The following is a 14,534-nucleotide window of genomic DNA, read 5'->3' as shown; positions in this document are numbered from 1 at the left end:
TTTTATTTTGCTGAAGCCCATATACATTGTATAATTGGCTGTTAAGATCTTCTTTTGAGATACAGGCGGTGAGCTGGTGATATGTTAGAATATTGGAGGTGGATATCACACACGTGACAGGTAAGGGTTTTCACCTTATTCTTGTGTTTTTCTCTATGTGGATTTTAAGGATTTAAGTACACCAAGGGTACCCTTACCCTTACCCTCCCCCCCACCGTGTCAGAGTTTTTAAAATGAAGTTGACACGTAACCGAAAGAAGACGAGCAAGAAGATTTCTAACCGTAAACTGAAGGTACAAATCGATGATGGGCAGCCGTTACATCACTCATTAGTTTCCATACCCCCCCCCCCCCCTCGAACTATCGATCGTACACATACCTATATAATTCTAATTTACCGCTAAACAATCACCAACCAGGAAGCATTATCGACACTCACGTTGCTTACGTGTAGGTCTATGGTGGATAGCGCTCTCCACGGCTTCTGGAATTCCTTAAATCGCGTCAGTTTGGAGGAGATGATTGCAATGACGACGAGTCGACATAAAACAAAATGGCGGACACAGCTCATCAACGGAGCAAAGGTCAGAGGTCACAAACCTAATGTACACTTGCCAAATGGCGCAAATCGCAGTTCGCCGCATAACGCTCTACTCTCGTGGTTTTGAGCATAACAAAGATTTAAAATCATATTCCTGAAGCAGAGGCTTCGGTTGGGGCGATATGTAGCAGTGGCTTGGATCTTTCTAAAAGAAACACAGTCGTAGTTCTAAGAAAACGATTAGGCATACCTCTTCATATCATACACAGGTTAGGCAATGGAGTAAGATATACCAGACAATAGTAATAAATTCACACACCAATTCAGTACACCACGTTAAGTGCTTTCCACCAGGCATCTGGTCCTTCTCAATTTGGTGCTCTTTGTAACAAGTATATTGTGTAAACATACGTGTGGGTCCAAAACAAAATGAATGTTTGTGAGGCATTGCTGTCAACAGAAATGGTGGTCTCATGTGACGAGTGGCCTATTGTAAATGTTTCTCATTACTTTTGATATGAGGACCTCATTTGGATAAGTAATTATCAGCTGATCATATTCTGTACCAAAATAACAATATATGTATGATGATATTTCTCTTTTTTTTTCAGTAACATTTGCCATATTAAAAATCACGACGATCCGTCAAGCCTTTCCAAAGTTATTTTCCTCCAAAGAGATGATGCAACTGCACACGCGCGACGAATTGCTGTGCAATTCTGGGAATTTTTGCAAATCGGACAGATACAGTTAGCAGGCTACTATTTTTTTTCTTTTTCAGTAATATATGCAATATTTTGAGTATCCTATTACGGAATATTGTGAATTTAAAAACTGTTCTCATATATAATGCAAATTAGCCCCTGATTTGCATGATTAGCATTTATTATGCAAGGAATATATAAAGCTACCTATACGTCAATTCCGTATAGAGTTATTCCCTTCCAAAGGATAAAAGCGGGAAAATTCAAAAAATACCTATCGAATTTTGGGATTTCTCGCCAAACTGACGCACTCTTTACTGTTGGGCTAGCCCCCGAGTCGTCGCCAAAATTTAAATGTTACCTATATTGCTACTAAAAGTTAGGCTAAAGACGCTAAAATTACGAGTGAACAAGATACTCCAGATCCGCTTGACCCAGCATGGTCCCATTTAAAACATTCCGTCAAATTTAAAAAGAAACTTTTTACTTTTTTGTACGCTATACCCCAACTCCAACTGTCCAACATATTCATTTGTCGTGATATGCACCCTACTATAATTTTATCCGCGTCAATATAATGATCGCAAGTAAATCGTAGGTAAAATCAGCCATCGCGCTGTGGTATTTTTTTACATACATTTTTTTGCGTCGTGCGATTTATCTCCTCTAGATAACCGGATGAACGCTTTTGCTTTTATCCATGCATAAACGTTCTAGGATAACTTAATCAACAATGAGCCAATCTCGGTAAAACGTATGAGAAGTTATAAGACATATATAGAAACAAAGTTATGGGAAGAAATTTGTTTTCGACCAGAAATGCCATAATGGTACATATTGATATACGCCTGGCAGGGTTCTCCCCAGAATTTTTTAGTATAGTGGAGGGGCTGGCAAAAATAACCCGCACCAACGCGCTGCACTTTCATGAAAATGGGTTGATTTTGCAATGACAGAGGGTGTCAAATACTACAAGTGTAATATACTGTTGTTATTCCTTTGTTGTGAAGTGGCAAAACTACTATTGTTTTGATCATTGCTCATTCACAAGTTTTTTCAGACAATGCTGACTGGAAAAGTGATGCCACTTGGTACAAAAATCTGTGAATTGTCATTAATCTTAGCAAAACTAACAAAGGAAATAGGGAAGAAACACACTAAATTTGAAAAATAGTATAGTGGAGCTGGCTGAGAGTATAGTGGAGGGCCTCCCTTATTCCACTCTCTGGGGAGAACCCTGCCTGGGGTCAGTTTTGACCCTATACGGTGATTTGAGGGTTTTAAACATGTTCAAAATCCATTTCAGCTCTACTTTTCGTAGTATGGCGACCCCCCATGTCTACTTAAATCTACGATCTACATGATTTACTAACGTACGGCGTTTATGACGTGCATTTATATGTTAAACTGGCCTAAAAGGTCTCAAATGATATAACACGTATGTTACCAGCAGTGCCTTGGAAACTTTTTCTAATGTTTTTACCTCTATGTCCAATCATGCCAAGTCAACAAAAACGAGTTTTTTTTTTGTTCAATTCACATTTAGAATTTTTAATCCCCTTGAATGAAAAATAAAGCCAAAAGAACGCAACGATTGTACATAAACATAAACCCTATATGTAACAATGCAGTCAGAATCGTTACACTATGTAAATCAACACAGTATCAATAGCTTCGTATAATTTACATTTCTTTATTTTGAATGATCTTCACCAAACTCCATTACATTCTCAGACATGTAAAAGGTATTGCTATGAGCTTAACAAAATACAGAATAAGCACTCAGAATATCAGGGCATGAAATATTAGGTATAGTGCTGCAATATGTTGCAAACGTAAGGTTGTACTTTCGAACAAATTAGACTAAAACAAATTAAAACTCCAAAATGTTTGGAAACTTCCATGACATCTAACATTCTACAAGGAATTCTTTGGAAAAAACAGTTAATTTGAACTCGGAAAGAAAAAGGAAATCTATGCGTAGGTACTAAAACTATCTTATGTAAAGAATCTACAACTATAGTAGTTATTTTACTTAGCCAGCCTCTTAAAAGATATGCTATAATGCTCGACAGTCTACCAGAAAATGTCTACCTCTCATATGAATTTCTTTTTAAAGAGTAGTTATCGGACCCAGGTCAAGGCTAAGACTACAGAAAAACTTTCTAATAGGCTATTAGTTCTACAAGACCATTCCACTTGTTCTCATTGAAATGTAAATAATGTCAAATAAATCGGCTTATTTTTCAGTGAAATCTACCTGTTTGTTTAGGAAAATTCCACTTTTAACGATTGCCAAAAAATGCGACTTCTTATTTTCTTACCCTTTGGTTATGTATTACGGGGTGTTTCAACAGTAAACTTTACCCCTTTTTCTTCAAAATGATTAACAGTATTGGCTTTATCATTTAAATATAAGTGGACATCCCTAGGGACATTTAAAAAGTGGGTATCTTTTTTACACAAGGTCAAATAGAAAGCGTAGAAAGCATAGAACAATGGTAACGTTTGTTACAGTTATTTCTGTACAGTATTTTGTTACACAAGTTGGACTACAAATGGCAGTCACTGACCCTTTCTTGTTTCTTTAGAAAGCCAGAAAATCTCTAAAGCGTCACAAAACGGCCATTTCTAGTTTTATTCATAGAAGATATAACCGTATCAACCATCGCACTCGTGGTGGTAACGTTTGTTACCGAATTTAGCGACAGGCATAAACCACCCCACACAGCCTCCAAGATCAGTGATAGTAGCGATCTGGCGTGATCGTTCAGATATGTTTTTTTTTTTTTTTTTTCTGTATGGGTGTTTATTTGAGATAAATTGGACCGTGGAGCTGATTGATGTGCTGTAAAAAAAGTCACAAGCACTTGTAGGGTTTTTCTCCTGTATGAGTCTTCATGTGTACAGATAAGGAAAACTTTCGAGATGTCCTGAACCCACACTTTTCACACATGTAGAGTTTCTCACCGGTGTGCTTTGTTAGATGTCTGTCCAAAGTGGACTTCTCTGCTGCGGAAAAGTCGCACTGGTCACATTTATAGGGTTTTTCTCTTGTATGTGTTTTCATATGTCGGGATAAGTTACACTTTTCAGCTGTCCTATGCCCACACTCTCCACACATGTAGGGTTTCTCACCAGTGTGTGTCATTAGATGTCGGTCCAAAGAACATTTCTGCGCAGCAGCATAGTCGCACTGGTCACACTTGTAGGGTTTTTCCCCTGAATGCGTTCTCATATGTTTGAATAAGTTAGACATCTTAGCCGTCCTGTACCCACACTCTACACATGTGTAGGGTTTCTCATCAGTGTGTATTGCTAGATGTTTGTCCAAGTCGTATTTCTGTACTGCAGAATAGTCGCACTGGTCACACTTGTAGGGTTTCTCCCCTGTATGGGTTCTCGTGTGTCGCAATAAGGTTATTTTATAAGCTGTTTTGTACCCACACTCGTCACACATAAAGCGCGTCTCACCAGTGTGTTTCAGTACATGTTTGTCCAAACAGGATTTCTGTGCAGCAGAATAGTCACACTTGTCACACTTAAAAGGTTTTTCCCCTGAATGCTTTCTCATATGTACGGATAAGTTAGACCTATTACATGTCCTGTACCCGCACTCCCCACACATGAAGGGTTTCTCTCCAGTGTGTTTTGCCAGATGCTTCTTCAAATCAGTTTTCCGTGCTGCACAATAGTCACACTGGTCACACTTGTAGGGTCTTTCTCCTTTATGGGTTCGCATGTGTCGAGATAACATTGGCCTATAAGGTGTCCTGTACCCACACTCGACACAAAAGTAGCGATCATCCTTGTGTTTTGCTAGATGTCTGAACAAAGCAGATTTCTGGGCTGCAGAATAGTCGCACTTATCACACTTAAAGGGTCTTTCTCCTGTATGGATTCTCATATGTTGGGATAAATTTGAATTATAAGCTGTTCTGTACCCGCACTCTCCACATATGTAGGATTTCTTACCGTGCTTTGCTGCTATATGCTGGTTCAAGTCGCTTGTCTGTGCAGCAGAATAGTCATACTGGCCACATACATAGGGACTGTCACCTGTATGAGTTTTTACGTGTACAGATAAGTGAGATTTTCGACCTGTCCTGTGCCCACACTCCCCTGAGACTCCGCACATGTAGTGTTTTTTATCCATGTGTTTCATTAGATGTCGGTCCAAATTGCATTTCTGTGTAGCAGAAAAGTCCATCTCGTCACACGTGTAGGGTTTTTCACCCGTGTGTTTAACCACAATAATTTGCACATTGCCTTTGCTCTCCTGTACCTGTGAGTTTGATGTGTTGCCAGGTTGGGAAAAGTTCACATCACACGTTTCCTGCTGCAGGCCCATGTCTGTTGTCTGGGTCTCCCTGCTGTAACTCTCCTTCCTAGGGTGTTTAGTACAGTCCATCTCGATCCCAGAGTGTCCAAGAGAGTCCATATCCTTCCCAGGATGTTCAGGATGCCCCATCTCCTTCCCAGGATGTCCAATAGAATGTTCACGGATGAAATATTCCATTTCTGCTAGAAGTGTGACACATAGTAAACATTAGGTTTTGTGTTTGCCTACAAACTTTAACTTTCTTAACTTGCTACCTTCACTACCTCCCAATTCTCATGTATTCAGGTACAAATATTTTTAAAAAGTGTTGAGAAAACAATTTTCTCGTGACAAACTTAATCTTTGGAAAATGTTAGTCTAATTTATGTGGGCGATCATATATAAATCCCTTAAATGATTGTGATAGATCATTCTCACTCCATACTACTCACTCTTGTCTTGGAAAGATTAGCCTTATAGTGGAACTGTGGTTGGAATATTTTGCACCTTGTAAAACTGTACATGAAATCATCATCGTTATTTAATGATGCATTACAATGGAGCATTCTTCATGAAGGCAAATTGATAAAGGTTATCATATGAAACTTCATTTTGATCTGGTACCTTATGAAACCATTTACCTGTAAATGACAACGGTGTCGAATCTGAAGTTAGCTTCCTCAGGATTCAAGGTAGGGACGCTGCAACCTGGAACACCATATATCTATTATAAAGGAATTTGAAAAAGATTGCAATATGCCTCCCACAAGAATCCTCCTGCCACATTCTATGGTACTCTATCCATCCAACCATACACATTCGTGTTAGTCCAAGGAAAAGGAATATACAAGGCTTCACCCTTCCTTATAATTAGCAATTACTAGTAATTCTTCATGTCATACAAATTGTTAAAGTAGCAGAAGACAGCTCCGTGTCTATTAAGTACTAGGACCGAAGTTATGAAGACTTATAGAAAGTCTTAAGTGAGAGATATTCACGTGCAAGTGGTCCCGTATACATCCCACACATTACAGTACCACTGCCCCCCTCCCCATCAAAACACCAATCACAAACACATTACTTATTCTATTTTACCACTCAATTAGCATCAAGCTGGAAGCACTAACGGCAACCACGTGTCTTACCCGTAGTTCTAAGTTGGTTAGTGTTCTCCAAGACTCGTGGTGACTACGTTAAATGTCGACAATTCTTCGGACATATACCGGAGACAAAGACGTAAAAAAAATGGCGGATGTGAGCTTACCTTCGGGGCAAAGGTGAGAGGTCACAAGCCTGATACACGCTTCACAATCGGTCAAATCAGCGATCACCGCACAACGTTTTACTCTCATGGTTTTGAGCGCAGCAAAAAAAAAAAAAGGTCTAAGTCTCAGGCAAGAGGCGAAATCTGGTAGGAGAGATGATATAGGCAGGGTTTCGTGCCATATTTTCATTATTTTCTAAACTCTAAATATAGTGCCACAGCAACAAAGTTACAGTAGATGCCGTTTAATTGCAAGCCCAAAATTGGCAGCGTTTTCCGTGCAATAATCAGGCGTTTGCAGTAAAGCGAAGTTACAGTTACAGTTCGACTGTATACTTTATAGTGTACAAGTTGCAATGTGCTGTGTCATTTGACTTCATATGACAGCAGCATTAAAGTAGAATGGAGAGAAACTCGTTGCTCCATGTCTTATTTTACAAAACAGTTGTTTCCCTTCAATGCGTGTGAGAGGGTCACACTTTCAAATCGGAACCGGTCGGGCTGTTTTATATATCTAATGTCATTATTATTTATTGATCAAGGGACAAAAATGTCAAGGGACAAAAATGTCGCCAGTTGGGAGTTTTCAATCAGCCATAGATATAAATCAACCGTTCTAATTAGCCTGTTTTCCTTTTTTTTTAGTTTAGGTGGAAGAGAGTTCCACAACACTGCACCACTGAATGATGATAGGGATTTCTTCATGCACTGTTGATGATTTTCGGGTAGTTGTAAACTAACTGCACATCTAGAAATACACACATATTGTAAGTCATAACATTCGCTCTTGCAATCTGCCCAACCATGCGCCGAAATTATCCCTGTCATATCCCCGATGTCCACGTTCAAGGTTCAAGGTTCATAACATGTCAACGTTACATCGCTGACCGGTCTAAATCATATCCAAGCTTTTCATAACTAAAGGTTAAGAATAATGGTTATAAATAAGATAAACTATCACTTCAATCAATTCTACAAATGCTGAATACTTTTCAAAGAGGTACGATATCTCCGTTTAGATGGCAGTTCTTTCCTTAGAATGTATCAGGGTCTGAGTAAATAGCAAATTTTCGCGTCATTGTTGATTACGTGATTATTAATTTTTCAAATCCCACCTAATCGATATCAAAGAACAATGATGATATGACTTATGTGTTAAACTGTACAAACGGCCAGACCCTGTCAAGTATCCAACCTTCACAGCACGAAAAGGAATATTAAAGCATACTTTCCGAGATACTTAAATGTAGCCTAAAGGTGGGAAAATATTTCCGAAGAGTTTACGGTATCGTAAAGACCACGGAAACCATGGTTTTACATTTCCGTAACCTTTCCGTATTCGTTAAGGCATATTAAATACATGTAATATCTTTACATAACCTTTAAGCATCTTTATATGTGCCGTATATGAAACGGGTATTGCTTATGTACAGAAAACATCTACAGGCTTTGAACCGACCATACGTTCACATGCAATCAGTTGACCTTCGCTTTTTTTTTTATTTTCGTGGTTCTCTAAGGTGGAAATTACCAATAGGAGATGATATCTTTTCATTGCCCTTCCGTTACAATTGATCTCATTTACATACTCTTATTAGTATAGGTCTATGGAGACCTCCCCCTTTTATGTATAGGTGCAAAAAAAGATGTCAGAATGGTAGCGTTTATTTTTAAGAAGAGGCATTGCTTTTACCAAATTAAGAGTATTTTCCGCTCAATATACCACATGCGCCGTTCACTAAAGCAGCGGCTTCAAATGAATAGCTCCTGCTGTGTTTGCGTGTTAAGTTTAATCAAGAAAAACAAATCTCCTCCTGTGTGAAAGCTACATATAACATGTACAATCTTTCCGATGTCTTTCCGTTACATTTGAGCTGACTTTACATAAAAGGGGGGGAGGTTTAAGCAAACCTCCCCCCTTTTATGTATAGGTGGAAAAAAGGTGTCGAAAAGGTAGCGTTAATCATTACTTGAAGAAGAGGCATTGCTTTTACCAAATTAAGAGTATTTTCCGCTCAATATACCACATGCGTCGTTCACTAAAGCAGCGGCTTCAAATGAATAGCTCCTGCTGTGTTTGCGTGTTAAGTTTAACCAAGAAAAGTAAATATCCTGTGTAAAAGCTACATATAACAGATACAATCTTTCCGATATCTTTCCGTTACATTTGAGCTGACTTTACATAAAAGGGGGGAGGTTTAAGCAAACCTCCCCCCCTTTTATGTATAGGTGGAAAAAAGATGTCGGAAAGGTAGCGTTAATCATTACTTGAAGAAGAGGCATTACTTTTACCAAATTAAGAGTATTTTCCGCTCAATATACCACATGCGCCGTTCACTAAAGCAGCGGCTTCAAATGAATAGCTCCTGCTGTGTTTGTGTGTTAAGTTTAACCAAGAAAAGAAAATCTCCTCCTGTGTGAAAGCTACATATAACAGATACAATCTTTCCGATGTCTTTCCGTTACATTTGAGCTGACTTTACATAAAAGGGGGGAGGTTTAAGCAAACCTCCCCCCTTTTATGTATAGGTAGAAAAAAGGTGTCGGAAAGGTAGCGTTAATCATTATTTGAAGAAGAGGCATTGCTTTTACCAAATTAAGAGTATTTTCCGCTCAATAAAGTACATGCGCTGTCCACTAAAGCAGCAGCTTCAAATGAATAGCTCTTGCTGTGTTAGCGTGTTAAGTTTAACAAAGAAAAGCAAATCTCGTCCTGTGTGAAAGCTATGATAAAAGATACAATCTTTCCGATGTCTTTCCGTTACATTTGGGGGAGGTTTAAGCAAACCTCCCCCCTTTTATGTATAGGTGGAAAAAAGATGTCGGAAAGGTAGCGTTAATCATTATTTGAAGAAGAGGCATTATTTTCCGCTCAATATACCACATGCGCCCTCACTAACGCAGCGGCTTCGCCTGAATAGCCCCTGCTGTGTTAACGTGTTGAGTTTAACCAAGATAAGCAACATTTACTCTTGGTTAAAACTTACATATAGCAGATACAATTTTTGGAATGTATAGATGCAAAAAAGATGTCGGAAAGGTAGCGTTAATTATTATTTTTAAAAGAGGCATTGCTTTTACCAAATTACGAGTATTTTCCGCTCAATATACCACATGCGCCGTTCACTAAAGTAGCGACTTCGCCTGAATAACTCATTCTGTGTTAGCGTGTTTGACGAAACCAGGAAAATCAAAATATCCTCATGGGTGAAACATAAATATAACATATGGTATCTTTCCAGTGTCTTTACGTTACCATTGAGCTCACTTTACACAAAAAGATGCTATGTACAGGTGCAAGAAAGATGTCGGAAAGGTAGCGTTTATTTTTTCCAGTAGTATCGTATGTTACCGATATCGTTCCGTTACCTTTGCCTTTGACCTTACTTTTCAGAAAACTCTCTGAACTTTCTTTACAGAGGTGGAGATCGATAGTACTAGTTACAGAAAAAGATGTTGGAGAGGTAGCGTTGAAAGCAAGGAAATTAAACATTTAACCTCCTTGTTGAAAGGAAACAACAGTCGCCGGGAGCACTGCGTACATGCCCCCGAAGATTGGTGGTCATAATTACGGCCTTGTTCCCGTTCAGGGTAAGAGGACTAGTACTGGGCGGCCTGTCCAGTATGTCGCTCGCGGGTGGCTGTGCCTTGCAGCTTGGCATCCCGACGACATAGCGTCCTCACTACCCGGTAACGTATCATGGGAATATAGCGGGTTTGCTGTTTATATAATTGTACAAAAAACTTTCATATCTTCTGGAAGAACATTTATTATCTACAAGCAATAATCACGTTCTCCCAGAAAGGCTGGTATTTTCTAGTGTGGTATTGTTGTGTTTAGCTTAACCTTGGCTAAACAGCGTACAAAGGGTGTTACGTTTTTCAAATTCAAATTTATTCGCCGTCAACTATGAATAACGAACAACGCGGCATTGGATTTCTAATTAGCAGCTCCCAGAAGAGGTCAGTCATGTGATAGCGCGTTATCCAATGACAGACAAAGGTGGGTTTTTTAAACCTAACGAATATGCCATAATTTATAGAAGAAACCAGTTTGCAGGGCGTCTGTTTCGGGACAAGTCAAGAAGGAGCCTTGGACCCGTTTCAACACACGGATTATCGGCGTGGCTTTGCCGCAAATGGATTCCAACGGAACTACAGGACGGAACGGACATAACCATAGGACACTCACGGCTTGCCGGAAACGGAGTACGTATGTTGGAGAGTCTTCAACGGGGCACAACTCAGGGTGAATTCAAGACAGTGTCGTCTTGACCAGCATAAGCTGGCGGAGACATGGAGAGCACGGCCTGTTCATCACAAAACAGTACCCGTCTTCGGGAATCTGAGCGGATTTTTCCTAATGTGATGGCCAGATGGAACTATGTTGCTTGAAATGAGTCTTTCCAGGCGTATCGCCCGACACTGGACTCCAAATTGTGGACTTAAATGTAGCGGAGATTCGTGCATGGATATTGTACACCGATTGTTCCCTCGGTCGACCAATCCAAGTCCACAATTAGAATCACAAGATAGCTTAGACGGCGAAGCCATAGATACCGGTGTAGATATGATTCACACCAAATAAGACACGCATACCCGATGCAAAAGTTCCAATTCAAGCCACACAAAACACATAAAGCCTACCTAAAGATGCGGAAAGGTTTAAACTTACGCCGCCTTTACTAAAAATAAATGACAACTATAGTCCAAGGAAAGATGACGGAAAGCGTTCGGATAAGTACGTTTCTGCACTTCTTCACGTGCCTTTCAGGGTGTGTAAACGACACATAAACGTGGGGAAATCGTGACGGAAATCGACTGTAAATGTGGTCAAAAGATCACGGAAAGGTCTTAAGAAACGCGTGCTTTCCGCCCGTATAGGTTACGAAAAACTGTCATTAACGACGCCTTTAAGCGTCTAATAGTTGCGGAAAGGCACGTGAAGGAGTGCCGAAACGTACATATAAGTGCATTAAAGGGAATCTTTACGTTCACGGATAGATGTCGTTAAGTTGCGGAAAGGGTGCAGAAAGGTCTTAATAAACGCGTGCTTTCCGCCCGTATAGGTTACGAAAAACTGTCATTAACGACGCCTTTAAGCGTCTAATAGTTGCGGAAAGGCACGTGAAGGAGTGCCGAAACGCACATTTAAGTGCCAACGTAAAGGTAACATTAAAGGGAACCTTTACGTTCACGGATAGATGTCGTTAAGTTGCGGAAAGGGTGCAGAAACGTCGCGTTTACGTTGAGTTTAAGCTTGCTTAAATACCAGATTTCGTGCTGTGCTTAATGTGGCGACAAAAGACAAGGACATGATCTGTGCCATCAGGACCTAATAGTCACCTTTCACCTGGCTCACCTTTACCTCTGACCCCGATAAGACGGAGAAGGAAAGCACCTCGGGTCCCCGTTTACGTGAGGAGAAAAACCGTTGTAAGAAACAGGTAATTTAAGACTTAACTGTGAACAGCCAAGTGTTTTCTTATCAAGCTTCCGAATTTACGTTCCATTCTGTGGAGGGAAAACTATAGTAAGTTGATAATTTATTGTTTTATTCCAGATGTGAATATGGCAGGAAATGAAGGGGGAGGGGGGCCGAAACAAAACTGGCTCCGTAATCACCTCCGCATGTACGTCATATAGTATGCAGCAGGTGAAGTGGCAATTTCAAGGCTATATAAATGGAACCATATATAAAGGGTATTAAATGGTGTCTAAGGAACTTTTGGATGTGACCTTTGAAAGCAACGATTAAATATTGGTAGAATCCATCCTGATAATGATAATAACAATGACAATAATAATACAGTAGAAGCCGCTTATTTGCACATTCCATTTGCCAGTGCATTTCGTGCAATTGTCCGAATGGTGCAACAAAGCGAAGTTATTACACTGGACCGCACCACACTGGATATTGGGATTCCCTGCAATTACAAAAGACGAATTCGTGAATTCTTAGCCGGGCTACAGCATCCAGTCTCCCTTGGTGGTCTCCCATCCAAGTACTGTCCGGACTGCACGTTGCTTAACTTCCGAGATCGAGGGGATCGGGTGTTTCACACGGCCGTAGTTAGTTTGTCCTAGTTCGTTTACTGCTTAGGGGATCCTCATTTTCATCAGATACAAACAACACCAAACAGTATGTTCAAATATTCATAAAACTTTGAAAAGAGAACAAAGGATTTGAGTAACCAATTTTGCATCCTCTTACTGACCTAGCTTGGACCTGCCTAATTTACCTGGTCATAATTCACCTAGCCTGCTCATAATTTTTCCTTTGTTGTTTTTTTCTTATCGTACAACATGCCAGAATTGCTGTTAGATGTAAGTTGTAGTACATCGAACTTTTATATCCTGATCAAATCAGAACAATATAGACCAGTGTAGTATCTTCTGTATAAATTATCGATGACTTTTTTTTTTTAATCATGCATTCATTTTCTCTCAGGTTCATAATGGACACGACAAAACAAAGGTATCACACCGAAGTAGATAACAACTTCCATGATGGGCCTCTCACGGGGGTTTTCCAGGTTGACTGCCACAGCAAAGTAAGAAATGCAGAAGACCAGATAGAAGCACAACAAGTCAAGTCGATTAACGCTGATGACAAACAATTGATGTGTGGGGTGTCTGTCTTGTCTAAACGCATGGGAGCCCGTATCGGAGAAAAACCTTATCGTTGTGACCAGTGTGACTATTCTACAATGCATAAAAAGGATTTGTGTACACATCTGGTGAAAGAACACGGTGAGAAACCCTACATGTGTAAGAAGTGTGGGTTCAGAACCGCCCACAGGCCAAGTGTGTATCAACATATGAAAAAACATACAGGAAAAAGACCTTACAAATGTGAGCAGTGTGATTATTCTGCAGCAAAGAAACCCAACCTTGACGAACATATAGCAGCAAAACACACTGGTGAGAAACTCTACATGTGTGGTGAGTGTGGGTACAGGGCAGTTAAAAAATCTACCTTATCCAGACATATGAGAACTCATACTGGAGAAAAACCCTACAAGTGTAACCAGTGTGACTATTCTGCAGGGCAGAAATGCTCTTTGGACATCCATAAATCAGCAATACACAGTGGGGAGAAATCCTACATGTGTGAAGAGTGTGGGTACAGGACTGTTCAAAAGTGTAAGTTATCCAGACATATGCGAACACACACTGGAGAAAAACCCTACAAGTGTGACCAGTGCGACTATTCTTCAGCACAGAAATGCACTTTGGACATCCATAAATCAGCAATACACACTGGTGTAAAACCCTACATGTGTGGAGAGTGTGGATATAGGACTGTTCAAAAGTCTAAGTTATCCAGACATATGCGAACCCATACAGGAGAAAACCACCTACCAGTGTGACCAGTGCGCCTATTCTGCAGCACAGAAATCCACTTTGGACATCCATAAATCAGCAATACACAGTGTAAGAGGTGCGGGTTCAGGACAGCTGGAAAGTCTAACCTGTTTTGACACATGAGAACTCGTACGGGAAAAATGACGTAACACAACAATTGCAACCAGCACGACCGTTACCTGACAGCACGACAGTTACACGATAGTTATTACGACAATCTGGTCCAATTAATTTATTTGCGTTTGAATGTACTCTGTTCAGGTTCAGCATTTTTAGCTCTTAGACAAACCACAATGGTCGACTAGAAAGGTCCCAAATGAAAAGACTTAAGAGTTT

The 14,534-nt window shown here is 40.0% G+C and overlaps 1 protein-coding gene across 1 annotated transcript; it reads right to left on the bottom strand.

The window, feature by feature from the left end:
- Window positions 1–4,105: 4,105 nt before the first annotated feature.
- Window positions 4,106–5,764, bottom strand: LOC118415475 (zinc finger protein 79-like). The gene is made up of 4 exons (XM_035820130.1): window positions 5,650–5,764; window positions 5,221–5,304; window positions 4,901–5,136; window positions 4,106–4,273 (listed from the first exon to the last, which is right to left on the bottom strand). Exons 1-4 carry the CDS (start codon window positions 5,762–5,764, stop codon window positions 4,106–4,108), a joined length of 603 nt encoding a protein of 200 aa, XP_035676023.1.
- Between the last annotated feature and the right edge of the window lie 8,770 nt (window positions 5,765–14,534).

Source organism: Branchiostoma floridae, chromosome 5 (assembly GCF_000003815.2).
Source record: "Branchiostoma floridae strain S238N-H82 chromosome 5, Bfl_VNyyK, whole genome shotgun sequence".
Taxonomy (NCBI): Eukaryota; Metazoa; Chordata; class Leptocardii; order Amphioxiformes; family Branchiostomatidae; genus Branchiostoma; species Branchiostoma floridae.
This window is presented reverse-complemented; position numbering and strand designations above follow the sequence as displayed.